This window comes from Hippocampus bargibanti, linkage group LG18 (genome assembly GCF_051943395.1).
Source record: "Hippocampus bargibanti isolate YZ-2025 linkage group LG18, ASM5194339v1, whole genome shotgun sequence".
NCBI lineage: Eukaryota > Metazoa > Chordata > Actinopteri > Syngnathiformes > Syngnathidae > Hippocampus > Hippocampus bargibanti.
Window position 1 is genome coordinate 15526582 of NC_142751.1, and position 23211 is coordinate 15549792.

Here is a 23211-nt window from a genome sequence, read left to right on the forward strand (position 1 = left end):
TCCAGGCGCCTTTCAAAACATTCAAGGTCACTTTACAGTGACAGGATAAGTTTTTCTGTGGGTGAGCAGTGGTAGCCACACACACCAGCGTTCACTCAACCCGGAAGTACAATGGGACCTTGGCTTACGCACTTAATTGGTTCCCAGACAGAGTGTGTAAGACGAAAAATGTGTATCCCAAAAATTAATTTGCCATAGGAAACCATTAAAATGAGAATAATCTGTTCCCAGGTCTCCATAAAATATAATTTTCGACTAAATAAGCCTTAAAACTACACACAATATACCGTATTCTATTTTAAATAAATGTGAAATTGTATTGTAATGAAAGAAATACACTGCACTGTATAATAAAGGGGTTTTATTGACCTTTGTGATGGTCGTTGATAGCTTGATGGAATGGAGTCGCAGGCCGGAGAGAATTGCTGTTTGAAAGGAGTCACATTCCATAAGGACTGTAATTAGATAGATAATTAAATAGATAGAAAGCTAGCTAGCTAGCTAATGGATATCCAACGGATGGATGGATGGATGGATGGATGGATGGATGGATGGATGGATGGATGGATGGATGGATGGATGGATGGATATCCTCACCAGGTTACAAGCACGCTGTACACCCTGAATGGTGGTATTTGTTGAATCCACGTGTAGAAAGACTTTTTATGAAATTAATTATTGTGTATTTTTCCCATACATGGATAGTCAGGCTTTTATTTATTTATGTATGTATGAATTTACTTAACATCCATGCCCAAACAGTTAACCAGTGTCGACTGATTGCCAGTCTATGAAATATGTAAAGATACATCGCCATCATGTGGTGAAAATTACAAATTGCACTCTTTCCAGGCTTCCACGGTGAGGAACAAAGTTTGTAAATTACCATTTACAACTGCGTATTAGACTTTCCGTCTATACCATCATTAATACATATCTTATGTATGGTATCAATTGAAAAAGTATTAATGTTTGGTTTAGTTGAATCAATGGTTGAATTTTTTGATTTTTATTATATTTATTATTTTATTATTATAATGCAGTGTAAATGTTGCTAAAATCAAATAGCCACCATATCCGTTAAGACTATTAGAAGGACCACGCTAATTGCCTACTAGCCAACAAAAAATAATAAAATAAATAATAAATAAAAAATAATAATAATAATAAGACAGTTTAGATAAATAAACACAAATATTTTACAAAATATCAAATTTATTCAGTTTATAAAAGTCTGTTTTTTCTTTTTACATGCACACCCACACAATCACCATAAATACTGCCCAATAATTGTGTTTTTTTTCTTTTTTCTTTCTCCGCAACTTGAATTCCGAAGATAGCACATACGGTGGAATATACATCTGATTTTCAAAGACACCGTGACAATGTTGATAAATTGTTTTCGAAACATTATTTTAAAAAATGATCTACAGATGGAGTACAAAACAACGACACCCATACATCATCGGATTATTAAAACTCTTATTGTTGATCATTTATGAGCCACATAAGTGAGATGGAACCAATCTATTAGTAAACGAATTCATATTGCACAATGAGTTGACTTTTGTTTGGATCTTGAGATCAATACATTTGAATGATTTGCACTTCAACATTTATGACCCTTTTTTGTTAAATACAATGATGTCATCCTATAATTATGAATCGAACGAATGTGATATGACTTTAAAGGATAACCGACACCATTTTTTTGTTTCCTAACTGACATCGGAAAAACATTTTATAGCATCTAAAATAGGCAAAACTCGCAGGCTGATATTTTTAGTCAAATGCAAAACAACAATAAAAATGACTGAAAGTCTCCCAAAACTGCCACAAAATGAACTCGGAACTGGCGAGATTCAGAAAGTCCCGCCCCCTTGTTCGTGACGTCACGTCAGGATACTCCACAAACTGCCTTGCTCCAGAATCAAAACAATGGCTTCAGAGAGTTCAGATTGGGAGAAGATGCTTTCTTGTCACTCATCCAGTTATGAATATGATTCAAATAGTTCTGAAGAGGAAAGCATAAATGTTTGCCATCCATTCAAGAAGTCCTTCCGTATCAATTCGAGCTGTGTGGACTCCAATGTAGCGCCCAGAAAATGCACAAAATGGCGCCCAAGCTCCGTTGCAAATGGGCTGATTTGTCCGCTGGGTAGTTTTCCTTCTAATTTCGCCATCAACACGTCGTTTTCAAAGGAAAAAAAGTACCCAAAATGCATTGTGGGCATCAAGGGTGTTCCCTCCATGATCGTCATCAACTGGAAAACAACAACTTCATGAATATTCAGCGTGAGTCTTAAAAGGTAAAATATGCGCTGGAATCTTTGTAAAATGCACTCCGTCGAAGTCATTTGAAGTGATTTGACAAATTATGGAGGAAGGTGTCGGTTGTCCTTTAAAAGAGGAAATTAAAAAAAACCCTTTTTTGTGCTAAAGGCCACTGAGAGGCTCGCCTGGTGCTCCAAAAGCTCTTCAATATCCGATCAACATTTTCAATGGCACATATACGTACTTCCGCCGCCGCTAGACGATATTGCATTGAATAAAACCTTTGGATTTTATTTTTCGTAGACGCTTGACCTACGCCTTGGCACAAATGATGGCACGTTTCGTTTTGGAAGATACTCGCTTGAATTCCCTTGATTGTTATCATCGAATTTCCTTCTGCCATCAAAAGGAGCCGTTCCGATTGCCCGTGATTGAAGTCAAGGGTGACCACGCCCACAGCGGCGCAGCCCTTTACGTTCTGGATTTCTACGTCGGTTTGCAAAAATAGATCCTCTTGCGGATTTGTCTTTTTTTTCTCAGACTTTTCACATCTGAAATATACTGCGCAACGTATGTAAGCGTTACCAGGTACCCTGTATGAGAGAATGTAATTGTTTTTACAACAACAACAACAAAAATTCACGAGACATCATGAAAACAATCTTTTGATTTAAAATACATCACAGTCATATTTTTTCTTTGTTTGTTTGGTTTTTTTTTGTTTGTGGACGCTTCCATCTTGATTTTGGCACTAACACAAAATGTCAGTGATTTGGATCATAGGGGACCTGAACCAGATTCAGTCTTGTTCGTCCAGTCCTGGAGACTAAAAAAAAATCTCAACGGGAAGCTACGCTGTCCACGTCGCTCTTTATTTGGCAGGCGACAGTCTCTTGAGTAGCTTCTTGCCCTTAGAAAGGAGTCCTTTCTTCTTCTTGTTGGCCAAATCTTGAGCGTTGACGGTGTCCAGTGGAAGGTTTGGGATTCCCCTTGTGGGACTGAGTGGTCTCATGGTGCCCGGCAGCAAAGGACGAACGATTGGGGACGGCGCGCGAACGGGTGTCACGTCGTTATCGACGTGGGCTTCCGGCGTGATCTGAGGAGAGAGGCCATGGGGAGGGAAGCAAGGTAGCGTTGGATGCTAGAGAGTTGTATCCTTGGGAACACACATTGATTTCTGAGAGGTATACATATCATTTGAAGATATGTATACCATATTTACAGAGATATCTATTGTGCCCGGAACATTTTTTACCCGTTCCTTGTCTATAATTGTCGCTGGAACCAGTTCCGTCGCAACCAATCACACTCACATTTGGTTGCGGATGACTTATAAAAGCTGAAAATGAAGCTAGCATGCTTGAGATTTAGAATGGCGACCGTGCCAGACATCAAAAAGTACTTTTGAATGACTATATTTATTTGAAAAGAGCCATATCATGCTAAATCAACTTTTAGAAGCTTTTAGCTATGCTAAAATGCTAATCGCTAGCTAAACGCGCCACCGCTGTGGTGTTTTCCTCAATTTAGCTAACCCTGAGCATTCCCCAGACAAAAAAACTGTCCTCATTTATAGCATACTCGTGATTTGTAACGGGCAACCGTGCCAAACTTCAAAAAGTAGTTTTGAATGAGTATATTTATTTGAAAGGAGCCATATTGTGCTAAATCCACCTTTTGAAGCTTGTATATGCTCAAATGCTAATCGCTAGCTAAGCGTGCCACCGTGGTGGTGTACTCTTCCATTGAGGTATCCCTGAGCATTCTCCAGAAAACAACTGTGTCTTCACTTATAGCATACTCGTGATTTGTAACAAGCGACCGTGCCAAACATCAACAAGTAGTTTTGAATGAGTATATTTATTTGAAATGAGCCATATCATGTGTTAGGTTAGAATATTACAAGCTAATATTAACATTAAATCAACTTTTAGGAGCTTTTATATGCTCAAATGCTAATCGCTAGCCCAATGCGCTGCCATGGTGGTGTTTTCCTCCATGTAGCTAACCCTGAGCATTCCCCCGAAATGCTCAGTGTCCTCACTTGTCATGGTCACACAGTGAGAGCCACCCCCGCCGTTATCGCCCCCACAGATGAAACATTTGTCAAGGCGGCCATTGGTGAAACACTTTTTTTACGCCACGATTGCTGAAAAATGGCTCCGTTGACATGCCGCATCCCATTCACTTGAATAAGAAGCTTCCCGACATGTTGTTGGACAAGCGGGGTGAGAGGCGAGGCGGGGGAGGAAGGAGTTTGGGGGAGGTTGAAACAAAAAGGAAGTAAATGTAGCAGCGTTAAGTCACCACCATCAGAAAAAAAAAACCCACAGACCACAATGCACCACAATGAAAACATTAACACACACAACAACGGAGAGAGTGAGAGAAAGCGCCAAAAGGTTTTTAATATCCAATTTGGTTGCCTTTTCATGTCTTTTATTGTTAATTTTGTAACAATACAGTTCAGATGCGAGTAATTTTGGCCTCAAACAGAACTGGAAAATAAGATTGATGTGTGTGTGCAACATACACCGAGAAACAAAACCACTCGTTCGGGTAACATATCAAGAGTCATAAAAAATGGAGGCGTAATGAAAAAGACATGCTTTTGTGTGTATGTGTGAGAGAATGTGTGTTTGTTTTCCTCCGATGTGTTTTTGTTTTCAGTGTTTTAAAGCACTTGTCATTATTGTAGCCATACACAATAACCACAATGACATTTGCGTGTTTGAGTGCAAAAAAATGGAAGAAAATGAGTCGAGCCTCTTCGGGCATTCAAACCCTCCCCCCCCCCCCCCCCCCCCCCCCCTGTGGAGCCTATCCTCTCTCCATCCATGTCAAGCTTTGCTTTTTCCTTTCTATGAGAGTCACAGATATTGCTTTTCATTTTGGCCGCCCGTTGTTGACGGCGACGGAGCGGGTTGAGGGGGAAGGGGGGGTTGTTAGTCGCTCACCACAGCCACCACACGGACAATAAACACACAAGATGGAGGGCACTCGCAGGACGACGTGGAGCAAGCGAGAGACGGAAATTAAGAGAGAGGAGACGGAGGAATGCATGAAGGCAGGGTCTTAGCGCCGAGAGCGGCGATGGTGATGATGTACCCGTTTGCCTTCCGGGACGCTGGCGGCAGAGTTGGCTGGGAGCCGGTTGGCCGGCTCCTCGGGGTGGAAGTTGGAGGGCGTATCGGTCAGATACACCTCCACGTCGTCAGGCACTTCTTCCAGGAAGTTGGAGGGAACCAGACCACGGTGACCGTTGATCTCACCCTGAGGAAAGGAGGGTGGCGAAAGGGTTAGCGCCCAGATACGGGTTCTGAATGGCTCATCATAAAGTATTTTCTCCCAGGTGTGGATAAACGGTTCAGTTGTCCTTTTATGAATAATTTAGAAAAAACATCATAGCTAGCTCGCTTTAAAAATGAGAAGCTTGGTCTAAGGGCAGAAGCTTGGTCGTCCGACAGGGGCTCAGACTCGAGCCGCTTCTTCTCCACATAGAGAGGACCCAGATTAAGTGGCTCGGGCATCTGATCAGGATGCCTTCCTGGTTAGGCGATTCGGGCATGCCTTACTTGCAGAAGACCCCGGTGATGACCCAGGACATGCTGGAGAGACTATGGCACCCAGCTCGCCTGGGAACGCCTCGGGATCTGCCAGGAAGAGCTGGAAGACGTGGCTGGGGAGAGGGAAGTCTGGGCTTCCCTACTGAGCCGACCCCAGATAAGAGTCAGAAGATGGATGATGGATGGCTCGCTAGCTTGCTAATACAGTTATGCTAGCTAGCTAGGTCTTGTGCAGCAGTAAAGTGAATGCTGTTATTTATATCATCAATTTCTTTTGTGATTTTTCACAATCAACTTTTTAATTCAGCTCTTGTCACAGATTATCCACAGTCCTAATGTTGATTTGTGTCATACACTCATCAAAACAAAATCAGGTGAGCAATTTATCATGAAATTAATGAAGACACTCACGTAGTAGAAGCCGTCTTCATCGATATCACCAAAGACTGCGATGATGTCGCCGGTACAAAAGGTAAGCTCAGCCTATTAGAGGACAGAAAAACGCGGTAACAAACGTGAAGTGATATTCTGGGATGGTAGGAGCTTTTCAGACAATGAGTTAATTGTGTCTCTCAAACACAAAACCGTTTTCACTACAGACCAATGACACACTGCACTGTTTGCGATACCTCAACGTCAACATTAGGTGAGCTCTCTCGAGGGTCATAGTCATACAGAGCCACCATCCTCCTGGAGGCCTCGCCTCGCCGGACGCCTCTCCTGTTCTGCTCTGAAAGTCACCGCGGTTGACTTTTATGTCATCCAACATTTTAGTCATCGGTTGACTCCCATTCTTTCTTCCGTTTAGTACCTAATCTGTCCATGGGAGTGCTGAGAGGCAGGAAGCCTTGTTTGATGAGTTGATCCATGGTCTCGTCATCCTCTGCTCGTATCTCGGACACCATGTTACATGGGATCAGGCCCATCCTTCCTCTCACTTCGCCTCTATAGAAACCGTCTGTGTCTTTATCCCCGTATATCTGACGGAAAAAGGCATCAATACGGACCACGTGTGACGAGAAATAGTCAGTACTGCAAAGAAGAAAGATATGACCATGCATACAGGGATACCAATGATATATTGGTTCAGCACATATGTATTTCCTGTGATTTGATACAAAGAGGCAGAGCCAGGTCAAAATGCACGTTTTTGGGACACTCACCCTGATGATTTGACCCTCTTTGAAGGGTAACTCCTCGTCAGCAGCATCTGGGTTCGGGGACATGGACAGGGGGTCGTAGTCAAAGAGCGCCACAAATACCCGGAAGGTCTCCTCTGGCTCCGATTCGTCGAAGTAGGTTGGAGAATGTTGATCTTGGTAGCCATCTTGAAGACAGATTTTATGTTCACAAAAGGGCGGATCAAGATGTGAAAGGAAGAAGGTTGACAGCATTTCAGAAAAAAAGAAATGGCAGTCGGTCAAGTAAAAACCAGGTTCTACTGACCGATGGCAGGGACCATCGGAGGTCGTCTCTGAGGCTGCGAGCCACCGTGACGAATTCTTTGCCCGCTTTCCCGATCATGACGGCCTCTCGAGGGGGTGTTTAACTACAACGCAAAAGACGAGGAAGGATTCACCTGCCGTCCGAAGACAAGCCAGATCAGTTTCCCACCGTTGTGTTTGTGTGCAGGGACAGACTCTTGCCACAATTGGATGTAAACAAAGGCATGCAACGCTGGCAGACAGGCACACTGAAACGCAGACACTCTGACGCACAACACATATGCACACAAACAAGCCCACGTGATGTTATAGTGGTCCAAAAATGACAATTCTAATCATTAAGTAAATTAAGAATCTGCAAATCAACTAAGCATCTTCTGGTATGTTGGCCGCTAATTTTTAACCGGTACAATGGAACATCCAAAGTCGAAATGCACGCGAGTGTGAAAGTCAGAGCCTCACAAACATTTTTGTTATTATTCTCGATTTGCGTTTTTTGTATGTTGTATGTATGTTGCTTGTCCTTTAGGTTGACAAACAATTCCATTTTTTTTGTTGCTCATGGCCTTTTGCAAGGACTTTTCGTTACTTCTCGTCTATTCAAAATAATCCCTTTCTTGCCATCGAGACAGAACCAGAACATTCAATTCTACATTACGCAGGGCTTTTGCCTGAGCAGGAAAAACAAAGTACTTTTTGGCCAATAATGGAGAAAAATCTAATCTTCCGACCTCTCAACCACTAAATGCAACATTTACAACTTCCAGCCCAAATCAATTCACTTCGGTTTTCCCTGCAGGGGAAGGATAAGATCAGTCTGTGGCGCAAATGCATCATCAGTAAATCGGTTTGCCTACCGCCAATACAGTAAACCTCACAGATGACAAAGAACAACAAGGAAGGGCAATCCATTAGATGAAGTTCTTAGTTGTCTGGAGAACATATTGTGTTTCAGTGTGTTGTTTTTTTTTGTTATATGGTACAGTCCTGTTGAGTGCATGACACACAAAAAAAAGAATGTTGGTGTTTTTACGGGAACTGGGCCGAATTATTTGCATCTCTATACATTTCAATGCAGAGAGATGATTTGCAAGACGAGGGTGAAGGCACCACAGTATTTGTTTGACTATAGTTTTACTTGATCCAAATTTTATCAAACGACTTAAAGTGTGGTTTTTATTTCATCAAGTGGCTGCGCAAATTAAAATCATCTGTACCCAGATACCGTTTTTTAAATAGATGCATAGCCTAGTCAGAAAAGGTACATGGATTAGGATGATTTGACTTCATGCAACCGCTAAATACCATGACTACAGTTAAGCAAATTAAGTCTAAAATGAATGAATTCAACATATCCAAATATTTCCCGTTTTATTTTAAACTGTGAACCATCTGAGGGGCGTTACAGAACAATTTGTATTCGACTTTGGAGATTCCACCGTACTGAACTCAGCACACACGCTAACAACACATCAAATACCGGAAAAGGCAGCAGTGAAAGATCTGCGCCTGTGCAGTTCACAAAAAAAAAAAAAAAACAAAGAGTAAAATTTGGATGGTGACGAGTGAGTCTTTCTGCTTGAAGTACAGTAAGTGCCAAGAACTGCACCTTGGGTGTGTTGTGCGAGTTGCGTCGGCGTCCCTCGTCCAGCTGCATCTCTGAATATAGCTCCTCCTCATCCTCTTCCATGATGTCAGACAGGTCAGAGCCGCGGCTGCTCTCGCTGTGATAATCTTCATTGTGACTATAGTGAGGCTTTCGACAGTCACACAAACACACAGACCCACTTGTATAAGTGCACATACATACGGACGTGCACACGCCAAACACGCATGACGAATGAACGCACAGACAGTGACGCCGGCGCGGTCGTGTTGGTGTGGGCCACTCACGCTCCTGGAATAGACTTTTCTTCTAAGGTCTGTCTATTCAAAGCCATGCTGCGTTTCACATACCGGCCTTCCCAGTTCGGAGCCTCGGAGGAACTCATCGACCGAAGGTCCCCTTCGTCTGCGATGCGCCAAAGCCTCCTCGTCTTCCTCTTCCTCATCAGAGTGACGCTGACGGAAGGACTGACCCTGGTCACCGTAGCTAACGGGTCTCCGGTTCCCCTGAAACGTCAGAAGCAAGGGGGGTGTTGACACCTGGTCGAGGGTGCCTTGTTGAGGGGGGGGGGGTATTGTCAGACCTTGCCACTCTCTGCCGCAACCCTTTGCGCCACTTCCCGGGCGATGGCTTTGGCCACGTTGTCTGGGATGAGATTGCCCCTTGGCTGTGGTAGGATCCTCTGTGGGGAGGGGGAACGTGGATTGCTAGGGGGAGGCGGCTCAAGGGTGTGGCCCTGCATGGGTGCGGGCGCCTGGGACGATGGGGAGCGCGAGAGGTCCCAACCGGGCGGGACGGCGGCCGTGTGGTGGCCGGCTTGCTCTTTGGCATCCAGGTCTCTGGCACTTACCGGTCTCTGAGGTACGGGGTGGGGATGAGCGTGGGGCTGCAGGGGCAGTCGGTGCTGGGGCCTGGGACCTTGGTGGAGGTGCAGGGGCTGGGGATGAGGATGCGGCGTCCGACTCTGGTGCGGCTGGGGCCCGCCTGGGTGAGGGAGTCCCGGGAGGGGTTGAGGGTGTGGAGGATGGGGGTGCTGTGGGAGCGGTTGTCCATGGGCTCGGGGCAGGGCAGGAAGCCGCGGAGTGACATGAGGGTGGTGAGGCGACGTTAGGTGAGGCTGGCCGTGGGGATGGGGGTGCATCGGCGCCGGCAGGGGAAGCGGGGGTAGAGGCACGAGCAGGTTGTTTGGAATGAGTGCGACGTGGGAGTCCTGGGACTCTCCCTGTGCAGATATTGTTCTGACGATGACCTCCCTTGCCTCCAGGCACTGTATCCTGGTCAGCTCCACCGTCACATAGTCTGCCATTGGAAACATCACCTCTGCTATCTGGGTTCCAGACGGACACAAACAGTCAGTAGCGGCAAAGGAAATAATTTGTCCGTCACTTTGTCACACACATGCTGCACAAGGGAATGCCACCCCCAGGTTCAAGATCTCAATCCTGAATCATAAACTGTATTGAAATTGCTTTGTCAGAGTAGGTCGTACATGACCAAAGTACAGAGAACAAAACATCACTGGACCTTCTGTCCTTTGGTGCAGACAGCATAGCCAAGAACGTTGGCACCATTGGATGTTCCTGTAGGAGACAAAAGGGGAGGCTTCCATCGGACCTGCAGGACCCCGGGTGCCTGTCCACAGAGCACCTGGACATCTTGCGGAGGCAGGGGCGGACCTGAGAAGTATAAGAGAGACTATGTGAGATTCTTTCCTATTCAAGATCCAATAGATGACATATGTACAAGAAAAGCATTCCACAAAATGCAATAACGTGGGACGGGAAGGGTTGCGATGCGGTTGTGGAACATCTCAACGGAATTACATGGGTTCCTTTGTGAGTACATGCCGTAAAATGTGCAATGTTGTGATTAGGTGACACCGCTTGGTGGGCTACATTCACATCAAAATGTTCGTGTGGGGATACTTCATCAGCACACCTGCGTTTATGCAGTAACAAATGCGTACTCATACAATACGACGCGGCCTTTCCAGCTTGTCGTAAAGGGCCACTGTTTTAAATAGCATCACGGCGATGGCCGGGCTATGCCACAGGCAAGGAAAATGACTCATCGGGATAATAAGTGATCATATCTTGTCGTGCTCACTATTGTGCTAATTAGTCACGTGTCCTGAGGATATCTGAGTAAAACCCCATTTTGATTTGGTTTTCGAAATAACACCAGGATTTATTCAATGAATAGAAATGCCTTTGGTCAGTCAGGGGTGAGACGAATGTGAAATGGAGCTCGGGATTGATATTTGGTTCTGACCTGTTCTGCAATAGGGTGTTGGACCTAGACGAGATACAATACACAACAATGGCACAGTGAGGAAAGGTGGGACCTGTATGAGATCGTACACCAGTCACAACGTCATGCACATATGTATGCTAATTATAATGAGCTCGAATGCACGCTGCAGTTTACAAATCCTCTTTTGACATATTACGAGACGACGAACTCAGTCAAGCGTAGGCGTCCAAAAAACGGTATCCCAGTCTTGTCAGAGCATTTACAGAGTGTTACATGGTAAGCCAGAGAGAGAAGAAATAGCTACGCCTCCCACCAGTTTAAAAAAAATGACTTTGACCAGTCCAGGGTGCAGTCCTGAATCGCCTCCAGCTCCATGCAACTCTCAACAGATTCAGCGAGGTGTAAAGCAAATAACTGGAAATGACTATAATTGGAAACAGTTGAGTAGTTTTTCAGTGGTTATCAGTTGTGTGCCAACATCCAACTTGGTGCAATCTGGTACTTGTAGACTTGGCAGATCTGGACAATGAAATGTGCTATTTTTGTCTTTGTTGAGGTAGATTTATGACGGAATTATGACAAAAAATTATTGTTTTGCGATGGTTTGACCAGAAAGAATTCACACACACACGTGTGATCGTGCATTCACATCTACCTACAGGATTCATCTTTTCCCAAGTCCCAAGTAGGATTATTGACATAATCTATTTGGGGACGATGAAGCTAGGCATACATTATTGATACTGTCTCGGTGATGTAGTGCTGACCTGCAGCCTGAGTGCAGAATTCCACTGCCGCTTCCTTCCTCTCCCTCTGCTCCAGAGGCAGTTGCCATGGCACCTGGTGAGGCTGTGCCACTACCGTCACTTTGTACACCGTCAGCGGCTTGAGGTTGAAGAAACGTAGTCTATACTTCCCCGGCTTTAGGACTGTGTGCTCTGCTCCGTCCAAGAAGACGGTGTGACCGTAGTTGCTGTTACTTGGCAACCAGGAGAGCTCGGCTGTATCCCGCTGGATGTCATCCACGCGGAGGCCGCAAGGCGCCACCACCACATTGGCTCCCACTAAAAGGGTACAGCGCAGCTGATCCGACAATCCCCTGTCGGTGACGCACTGCACCGACACGCGGTGAACGCATCCGTCCACGTCCAGTTTCTCCAGCAAGCATTTGGTACGCCCGCCAAATTGTATACTGGCTCGTAGCTCGCCGTCCGCTAATACGTTGTAGCCGGAGATGTTCCCCCAACCCAAAGGCACAACCGGAGGCTCCCAAGCTACGATGACGCTTCGCGCCAGCTGCTTGATCAGAGTGATCTTTCGCGGATAAGGCACAGCGTCTTCGGACAGGTCCCCCGCATCCAGCGGTCCCACGGTGCCGTTGCTACAGGGTACCAAGGCTTTCGCCGAGCCTAGAAGGCCATCCTGGCAGGCACCACCATCCGAGGGCATCAAGGCTAGAAGCGTATGATCACCCGGGCCAAGATCCTCTCCTCCGTCTCCAGCTTGAATGGACAGCTTCTCCTTGTCCTGTACAAACTCTACAAAGTTTGACGGGACGAGTCCTCGCTGGCCATCCAGCAACTCACCTGTGATCAAGAAACAAGTTAGGAGCGATAAGTACAAGTTGCCTCTGAATTAAGGGTAGAACCGATTTGTCTATGAGTTGATAAGTCAAGTTTACTACATAGACGTCCATTGAACGCTAATCATGCACACCGCCCTTGGACCTTTTAGCTGACAGCGATGCACAGGAAAACTTCATATGGTCTTGGATTGTACTTCCTATGGATGTAATAGTGTGGTGTGTTGATATGTTGGTTCATGTGTACATCTCCAATATACACTGGAGCGGGCCTTCAGTTGTGTGTGTTTGAAAGTATGTGTGGGTGTTTGCATGTATGTGTGCGCTGATGATTCAGGTGAACCCAGATGGATTAGTCATCAAGCTAAAAGGGACCGAGTCCCATCTTGACAACAGCTTGGTCCGATGCCCGAGTCTCTCGGCTTGATGGTAAACACACAACGCCTCCTCCACGCCGCCGTGCAGCCCCGCCCCCCACCTCCCACACCTCCCTGCAGCTTTAATTAGTCCAAGCAGCTGAGCTCAACGGCGTCTGCGGCATCCTGCTACTAGCCCCGAAGGCTTGTTCGCGATTAGGAATTGGCAGTGGGTCTCATTGAAAGGCCATGGTAATGCTGTGGAGATTTGATTGCAGATCTCTCCGGTTACTTGTAAAAACAGTCAAATCCTCAGGCACAAAAGTGCACACATATTCTCTCACAATTTAAAGAGTAAAAATGATCATCAATACACCATCACTTTTTCCATCTCACCTTCATAGAATCCGTCATCATCCATGTTGCCGTATACATACAAATACTTCCCAGCCACAAGTGGGAGCTCTGCTTCAGGATGTTCATTTGGTCCATCGTAGGGATTATAACTACAAGAAAAAATGGCATCTGAACTGTAGTCAGAACAAACAAATGTAAAAACTGAGGATTCTCACCTGTATCGGGCAGTGCAAAGGCGGACCTGACCCGTGTAGCGAGGCTTGGACCTGGGCGAGGGGTTTGGTTCATCCTCCATCTGTAGCTTGACAAATAAACGTCAAAACAAAGTCAGCAGTCAGGTCCCAACATAGAAAAGAGCTGAAGTCCTCCATTTGAAAGCTCACCGTTGATGGTGTCAGCCGCTGAGCGCAGCTGGCGAGTTCCCTTTTCACGGTGCCTGATTTGACGGACGGCCAATCTGCCCTTTCCTTCTTTGCAGTCCGCTGTGGGCACTGCAAGAACTGGGAGATCAGTGGCGGTGCGTTTGACGCTCTCTCATCGCCTGGGAGAAATTGATTTCCATCACAATTAAAGAGTAACTGTCAATTCTCCTGCCAGCCATCTTCTCATCTCATTGCGAGCCGATTGATCTCCTGTTGAAGCGAGCGAGAGGGCAAACGCCTTCCACGGCCGACGACGTATTGGCCTCATCAACGAGAGCGGGCGGCGCATTTGTCCTTAAATACCATCAATGTCTACAGGGCTCAATGTCTCATGAAAAATGCAGGGAACACAAATTGCAGCGTAAGAGAGCAGACTGATGAATGGCTGGAGGAAATCGGAGGTGGTGGACAGACCCCGTATCACTTTTGTGGTCAAAGCGTGACTAATACAATGAGTGTATAACCACAGCGGTGCGATTTGCAGCCCGTTGGCCGTATTTTAGTAGCTATTCCAAAGCGGTGCGATGCCCTGCAGTTGACAACAGTTTAGCTTAGTATAGCATCCGGTTACAACAAAAGTAAAGGGAATGTAAACAATTCATTCAGTGTGCACGACTTGACCATCAGGTCAAGTAGAGTTTTTCTAACTACTGTACGTCATAGATGAGAAGGTTTCTTCAGCCGTCATCTGTACAAAAGTGAAGGTTTCGGACGTTTCGCCTCCTATCCAAGAGGCTTCGTCAGCGAACTAAAGTCTGACTGGTCGTATCGGCCCCATTTATATATCCCTAATGTCCAGACATGGTGGCGCCGGACACAGCTATGATAGGTCCCTACTCTCAGAGCTACCCTACTCTGAGAGCTTACACAGACGTACTGTACGTCATAGTATAAAAACTGGGACGGGCATACTTCTATCACAGGTGCCAGCAGTCCAGACCCTTTATGATGTTTTTATCCTTTTTTCTAAGACATAGTCGACTTCAAGATGGTTGTGATGGGCAATGGGATGGAAAATTTGATGTTTGGATTTGAAACCTGATTTTGTGACTACAGTCCAGGATCCTTTTATGACACTTTTTATGAAATGGTGTTCTGGATTTAGCATGTAATTAAATAAAAGGTGTGGCGTGTCAAAGTGGTTGTTGTTTCTGTCCGAGGACTGCGGATGAAACATTTGGGTATACTAAATCCATTTCCTTTTTCATCACTGGAACTGAGATTAGTTTGAGATGGGATCTAACCTGTTTCTGTCTGGGTTTTTGGGAGCTGGTTCTCCTCTGAGAGGAACTTGGAGGATTCTGAGTTGGCTTTACTCAGAAGGATCTCCACAGAACGGGAATGTAAACGGAAATTCAGCAGATCTTTGGACAGCTGATGGAAATGTTCAGTGTGTGACCCGCATGTCTGGCCCAGGTCACAAATGTGGACCTTTGACACAGGATGAGAGGAAGGTGTGAGAGGGCAAGATTAAGTAATTAAGGCACGCAGCTGGCATGACTTTTTGCACACAATTGACTCATCCAAGTCTTCAAAGGAGAAGATGAGTTTGTAGTGTGCGCCATTTGACCGTCATGAGTCGGATGATATGGATCAACAGATTGAAGACGGTCACAAACACTCAATAAGAGGCAGGCTTTGTCTTTATTTGCAGAGGATAAGCAATTTCAACATACAGTGATACCTGGGCTTACGAACGCTTTTGCTAACGAACTTTTCGCCTTATGAACATTAAATTCACGAGAATATAATCTTGGCATACAAACTAGTTTTCGGGAAACACACGGAGCGCCACAATGGCTGGTGGACTAGTCTTCGGCGGAAGAACACCAAACCACACGGCCTAACAGCGCCACTGTGTCTGCCAGACGACTTTTCTACACCCACTTTCTCTCAGTGCAGACGTGGTTTGTTATCAAGGATACATTTGATATTATGGAACCGAAAAAGACCCACACCACAGACTAGTGTTCAGCCGATGACGACACAAAAGAAAATGACGGTCGAGCAGAAGAAGGAGATCATCGAGAAACACCAACGAGGTGTGCGTTTGTGTGACTCAGCATCCCTGTAGCAGTATGCTAAGTCCGCCATTGCTATGTGTGGCTAAGGGTGTTTCTGTGTTTTATTATAAATAAAAGAAGGTATATTGTGTATAGTTTTAAGGCTTATTTAGTTGAAAATTATGTTTTATGGAGACCTGGGAACGGATTATTCTTATTTTAATGGTTTCCGATGGGAAATTAATGTTTTGGAGACACACTTTTCACCTTACACACACTTTCTAGGAACCAATTAAGTTTGTAAGCTTAGGTATCACTGTATTAGCATTGAACTAGCGGATTTAGCTCAATAAAAGTTTGCAAGATTGGTATTGGTCATCATGTTTGTTTCTGCGCTACTTTGACTGTACCTCTAAGAGTTGTATGGCTTGCTCATGGTCACGGTCAGCCCGAAGTCGGCCCTGGAGAAGAGGACACATACTGACGCGTGACACAATCGTCACAATCCGTCCACTCCGAGAGGAAAACGCACACCTGACACGTTGTCAACACTGTCCACTCAACAAGACTCACCACAGGGACACGCTGGCCTTGTTCTGCTTTCATCAAGTGTCACAGATTTGTTTCCCGGCACGGTGGCGAGTACACTAAGTCGAAGTGAAGTATGACGGATTTAAACTGAATAAAGTGCTCGGGCTTGCGTTTTCGTCACTTGGCTTAGGAATCGTTTTGAAAGTGTAAAACTTTTAATTCCGTATGGATTTTTGGAGATGAAGGACACGTGGATCATGCTTTGGAATGATCAGTGAACCACAAATTCAGTTCTATGTTCACAACCCGGAAGTAACTCAAATAGATAGAAAGCTAGCTAACGAGCTAATAAATAGAGCAGCTTGTTAGCATTAGCATGGCACTAGAGAACAAACTAAAAAAGCACATTTAGAAACACAATAATTAACACAACCACTAAGACGAGTGTGGAGACTTCTCAAAACGTTCATGAATTCGTTAGTGAATAAATAGATGAATAGATGAATGAATTAAAAAAAATACATAAATACATACATAAATACATAATATATAAATACAAAAAATAAAATATATAAAAATACATAAATGAATAAATAGAAAAAGTAATATAAATAAAAAAATAATATATAAACACATAAATAAATAGAAAAAGTAATATAAATAAATAAATAAATAATATATAAATACATAAATACATAGAAAAAGTAATATATATAAATACAAATAAATAAATAAATATCAAAAGTAGTATAAATAAATAAATAAATAGAAAAATAAATAAATAAATAGATACATGATTATTATTATATTTAGCCTTTTTTACATTAAAAGCCATTTTTTAAATGTGTGGTCATTCTGATGTATTCACGGAGTCAATAAATTATATCATTAATCCATAATTCCATGTGTACATTTTGCCTACCTTTTCCAACCGATGGATCTGGTTCTGCTCGGCCCGTTCATGCTCTGTCTGCGGCCTCGGCTTGTCCTCATCCGTCTTGCGCATATGCTGGCCGACACGCAGACGGAAATGAAAATGAAAATGAAAAAAAGCAAAGAAATAAACAAACAAAGCCAGCAAGAAATGGCTTCCCATTTATTCGGATATTTGTGATGATGTTTGGTACCGTACCCACACCAAGATGCCCTTCGAGATGCAACAGGACTCGATACTCTATTGGGTTTAAGTCTTGTGACTTTTAAAAATATATATCTATACAATTTCAGTCACTTCCAAATATAATCACGCAAAGTACATGGACCACATACTCATATTGATGCTTTTTTTAAGACTTGACGGCATGTGGCTACTGATCATTCATGATGTTTCTTTTCATTTAAAGGACAACCGACGCCTCCGGACAAGGGAGTGAAAACCACAAGGTACATTGTTCATTTATAACATATATTCCATGGAGGAAATAAATAAATACATACATACATACATACACAAAGACAAATACACAAATTAATTAATTATAAATAAATTAAAGTAATTATGAATAGATTATGAATACATTATGAATAAATTATGAATGAATAAATATATTATGAATAAATAAATAAATACATTACGAATAAATTAACAATAAATTAGAATAATTTACAAATAACTAAATTAATACATTAATAAATTAATAAATTACAAATTAATAAATTAATGTGCAATCTGATATATACTCGCAGTATCGGCACTTAGTATCTGTGCTAACTCCCTGAAACAAGACTTTTTATTCCAATACTTTTCGTCGTTCCCCCCCCAAAAAAGTGACAAAGCTTAACGGGAGTCATTTCACGAAAATCGCATTAGAGCATTCGTGTCCATATTTGGACTTCCCAAACAAAAGGTGTCACCTTGAGAACCTGTTGCAGGTTCTGGACTTGAGCCTCCAGTTGATTGCGCCGCTGTTGGGCCGAGTCTCTCTCCTGGCTCACCACTGAAAGCGTCTCTTTCAGACGAGCCAAGTCGGACTGCACCTACGGGGACGACGGACACATACCGGAAGTCGTGAAGGGGAAAACAAAACAACAACAACAAAAACACAATTGGTTGATGTCACGGTTGCCGTTTTCTCAAAACAGCTGATGAAACCTCAAACTCATTTTAAATAAAGACATAAATCAATCAATAAGTTCATGAACGAATAAGTACTTAAACGGATAACTTTATTAATTAATTAATTAATTAATTTCATAATTGAATAAATAAATAAATAAATAAATAATTTCATAATTGAATAAATAATTAAATGGATAGCTAAATACATTGATGAATAAATAAGTAAACAAATAAGTAAATAAATAAATACATTCATGAAGGAATAAATAATTAAATGGATAACACGTTCCCCGTTTCATTTCAGGCAATGTGTCAAAGTTCACGGTTGGAACCTTTTTTCCAAACAAAGTTCTTGGTTCCTTCTTCCATGAATCCATGAATATGAATAATTTCATAGTGGCTGTGTTCTATTTTCATTGAGATGACATTTTTTGGGGGGGGGTCACGCCTGTTGTCGTCATGCGGGTCCCTTGCGTGGAACTAATCAGCTCCCTCCCACAATCCTTTGCGTCTTGTCCAGGTGTGTCTCCTTGGCTCGTTCGTCACTTGGCTTGTATTTCCTTCCTGGCGTTTGTTCGGTGAGTCTCTTTTAAGATCATTTGGTGCTTGACGACACTTTCTGTCATGTTTTTATGATGATTATTTTGAGTTTTGGCTGTTTGCGACTTTGCTTTCATGTGTTTTTCATGACTTTTTGATTGAGTTGCAAACTCAGGGGTTGTTTTGTTGATAGATTGTGTTCAGTCCACCCTCCTCCTCCTCCTCATTATTATCCTTATTTTCATTCTTATCATACCTCCTCCTCATCTTTAGACCCCCCCACCCCCCTTCCCGAACCATCATGCTAATCCTGACACGGTAGTTGCTACATTTAACTCATTAACTGCCATTCATAATGTATTTGAGAATTGAAAATATGATATTTTACTTTTGGTTTTATTGTTGTGTGCTTTGTTTGTATTTTAAAATGTCCTTGGGTGTTCTGAAAGCCACTTGAAATTAAATGTGTTGTTATTATTAGCGAGCGCCATTGCCGAATTAGTTCCGGTTTTGTTTTTAATATAATAATAATAATAATAATAATAATCCATTTAATTTATAAGCGCCTTTCTAAACTCTCAAGGTCACTTTACAGTCAGAGGATAAGTTTTTCTGCAGGTGAGCAGCGGCAGCCACATGCGCCAGCATTCACTCAACCCGGAAGTAACTCAAATAGATAGAAAGCTAGCTGGCTAGTAGATAGCTAATAGATAGCTAACTAGCTGATAGATAGCTTATAGAATATCTTGTTTTCTATCCTTTCACCCCATCCCCCTTTTCAAATTGCTGCTGTGGACTGCAAATTTCCCCATTGTGGGACGAATCAAGGTTTTCTGATTCTGATAGCTTATAGATAGCAAATATATATAGCTAGATAGATAGCCAGCGAGCTAGCTAATAGATAGCGAGCTAGGTAGGCAGCTAGATTGCTCGCTTGATAGCCAGCTAGCTAGCTAATAGATAGCAAATAGATAGCTAGGTAGGTAGCCAGCTAGATCGCTAGCTAGATAGCCAGCTAGACAGCTCAAGTGAGCAACATAATGTAAAAAAACTAGGAAGGACCCACCGTACACTTTAGGATGGACATTATTCATATCAGACCAATTGTTTTGAGCAAACAATATATTTTCCTGCTTGGGTGCCGATAAAGCGCTGGCCTATGGCCTCTGGCAATTTCATTTTCACAAGGGGACAGCATTTTTCGTGAAAGGGGTGTTTTTTGGTGGTAAATTTTGTCGCATATTGGAGGGTAGAGGGAGTTGTCTAAATGAGTACTGAAGAAATAGGTGTGGAGATGTCATTTCGTCACCTGGTCATATTTGGAGGCCTTCAGTTGACGGCCAATCAGCTCGAGATTGAGTCGATTTTTCTCCTGCAAAGTCGTACGGAGCTTTCTTCTCTGTAGACGGAAATTGGGGGGGCAAATAAAAATACACAAAAGTGTGCCGTCAACATTTCTGCATGTTGTTGAGAATGAAGCGGCGACTAAATCACGCGGGCTGCGCGGCGACGTCTCGGAATGCGTTATGTTACGTAAGCGACAGAGGAGGCTCGACTTCCTTCCGCAAAAGGGGGTCGGGGGGGGCGCACCTGAGCTTTGCTTTAAAATGGCGACAAAAGTCAGAGTGGAAAGGGAGTGCGGGTTTTACTACCTTACTTCATCAAATGAATAAATAATGATCATGTATTATTTATATAGGTATATATTTATTTTATGTACATATATATGTATTTATTTGTTTGTTTATTTCTGCATTCATTTATGTGTTATTTATTTTTTTTTTATTTGTTTCGTATGTATTATGCATTATTTGTGTATTTATTTATTTTCTTAGTTTAGAGGGAGTCGGAAAAAATATCGATATAACCGGGACTATCGATATATCCGACCCTGCGGCATGCAAATTTTCTCCTTGCGTTCATAGAAATAGTATCGTAATAAGCAGTACTATCGATATAACCGATATCGATATAACCAGACTTTACTGTATTTACTTATTTGTTTATGTATGCATTTAGTTATTTATTTATTTTAAACAGGACTGTTGTAGAAATTAAAGGGAAAATAAAAGTGCAAATGGGTATTTCACAAATGACGAAACAATGACATTTTTCTCCCAATAATACACAATTCAGCGTAAATCTTGTATTATCTTGTAAATCAAATTTTAGTTTTTTGCATATTTCTCCCCACTCCAAACTCCTACATATCATTGCAACGTTCCAACTTTATCCCCAGACGTCTTTTATTATCGCCGCCACAAAATAGTCATACTATTGCGCATATTAGCGATACTCTGCGCCACTTTTGGTCCAAATCCACAAGTTGTCCCGTCGCCGGTGCTGCAGGTACTCAAGCATGACATAATTACGCTGGACTCAAAGTAGGCCAATGCTCTTCTTCTCTTGTCACAGCTCGGCGCAACCGCCGAGTCATTTCAATGTGACTGTCCGGTCATATCGTGGCGAGGTCATACGACTCGATGAAGGTTAAAGAGGCTCATTTAACATTTAATGACATGAATAGACATAACAGTAGAAGCTCATATATACTCCAGAACAAAAAAAGTGTTAGCATATTTTAACTTCTGCACACAAAAAATAATAATCATGAATACAAATAAGGCTTGTCAGAAAAGAAATACAATGTGGGACTAGCCAAAACGTAGCTCATCCATCTCTTGGCATAAAAGGCAGCGAGACAGTTAGAGAGCAGACGAGGACAGCGAGACACGGAGACGAGCGTCTCTCACTGTGTGACGCCGTCCGCACAAAATCCCAGCGGAATTCCAAAAACACACTTTGCAAAAGCGCCATCCAATTTTGCTCTTGTTCATTTCAATGCTAATTACATCCGACTTAACGACCAGCTCGACTTACGACCACCCGTACCTACGACCACGACCTCCAGACCCTATTCTTACAATTGTAATTCTACGACTGGCACTGCAACGCGCTAGCAGGCCGGCAACGTGTACCACAATTTTGGTCTCTATTCAACATTTTGAATGGATTTCGACTTACGACCGTTTTGACTTCCGACCGTTTGGTCGGAACGGATCTCGGTCGTAAGGATGTTACCTGTAGTTGATCTGTACTAATGTCCCAGTCTATTTTTTTTAATGGGCCTACGGAATGACATATGTCTTCCCTCTCTTTCCTATTTCAAGCAAATCACACATTCACAGCTCGGCTTAACACCCCCCGAGAACATCTTGTAAACACGTCAGTGCGCCGCAAAAGCTGAAGGACATGCATTGGACGTCGCGCCAATTTAAGCCACAAGTAACACACAGGCGCATAGATAATCACACTCAAATGGTGTGTATGTCTTCTTGCGGTCGACTGAATGCATTTTGACGAGAGGTCGGACTTACGCCGAGGAGTATTTTCTTGCCTCAAGCGCGAAATCTGCTCACATCAACCAGTATTTCGCTGGGGATCCATTTGGGCTTAATTTGCGTTACTGTAGTAATTAGTGTCAATTGGAAACCGGTGAGGTGCAATTCTCACAAAACCAGAGCAAATAAGCTAGCTAGTCCAAATAAGCTAGCAGCGATACAAAATAACCACAACCACCAAATGGACTCATCTCATTTTGTGTCCGTCCCGCAAGGGCAAAATAGATTGAAATGTCAATGTGAGACATAAATGAACGTACACAAACGGCTAATTGCTTCCAGCCATATACCTGCGCGCACGCGCTGGGCACTTATGCGGTTGCAGATGGAGCCGATTGGAACCAGGAACATAACTCAGCCCTAATCACCGCAGCGGCACGGTCTTCAGTCCTTTCCCACGACGTTGGCGCCGTATAATGCGACAACAGAAGTGCGATACTCTCAAAGCCATTGCTCCCCAATGAGTTGCGCCAAGCTAGTCACACACTAAAGACACATTAGCACCGAGCGCTATGCTATCGTTTGTCAAACCGAATCTGCCTAGCCGTCACGGGTGATATAGTGCGATCGTGTGAAACCTGACGGTTATTATTTTTTATTTAATAGGTGAGAAAATGGATAGAAAACACAGTGAAATTTGGACTCGTTTCAACTTTATTGAGTGGCAGAGTGTAGACTGCAAGATTAAAATATCCCATCAATCAGGATAATGACATTTTGGCTAATGAGGGTGTTGAAACCGCGGTTGAAGAAAAAGACCGCTGTTTTCTTCTAACGTTGATTGAAACACTACCGCTCTGCCCTCTAGTGGACAAT

At 43.3% G+C, this 23211-nt stretch overlaps 1 protein-coding gene across 8 annotated transcripts in view; it reads right to left on the reverse strand.

The window, feature by feature from the left end:
* Positions 1–2239: 2239 nt before the first annotated feature.
* Positions 2240–23211, reverse strand: part of LOC148884938 (RIMS-binding protein 2-like) — a 28869-nt gene continuing 7897 nt past the window's right edge. For 3 of the 8 annotated variants that reach the window (XM_089020428.1, XM_089020425.1, XM_089020431.1), the window contains 21 exons: positions 20304–20393; positions 18250–18372; positions 17318–17404; positions 16275–16325; positions 15106–15292; positions 13823–13980; positions 13655–13740; positions 13479–13588; positions 11912–12730; positions 11163–11186; positions 10416–10567; positions 9475–10218; positions 9242–9397; positions 8895–9041; positions 7287–7389; positions 7004–7167; positions 6652–6820; positions 6470–6570; positions 6252–6323; positions 5383–5547; positions 2240–3370 (listed from right to left, as the gene is read on the reverse strand). In XM_089020428.1, coding sequence (XP_088876554.1) covers positions 3146–3370; positions 5383–5547; positions 6252–6323; positions 6470–6570; positions 6652–6820; positions 7004–7167; positions 7287–7389; positions 8895–9041; positions 9242–9397; positions 9475–10218; positions 10416–10567; positions 11163–11186; positions 11912–12730; positions 13479–13588; positions 13655–13740; positions 13823–13980; positions 15106–15292; positions 16275–16325; positions 17318–17404; positions 18250–18372; positions 20304–20393 — 3933 coding nt within the window. In that variant the 3' untranslated portion in view covers positions 2240–3145. The remainder of the gene's footprint in view (positions 3371–5382; positions 5548–6251; positions 6324–6469; positions 6571–6651; positions 6821–7003; positions 7168–7286; positions 7390–8894; positions 9042–9241; positions 9398–9474; positions 10219–10415; positions 10568–11162; positions 11187–11911; positions 12731–13478; positions 13589–13654; positions 13741–13822; positions 13981–15105; positions 15293–16274; positions 16326–17317; positions 17405–18249; positions 18373–20303; positions 20394–23211) is intronic. The other 5 variants (XM_089020430.1, XM_089020426.1, XM_089020427.1 and 2 more) reach the window with 5 other exon arrangements.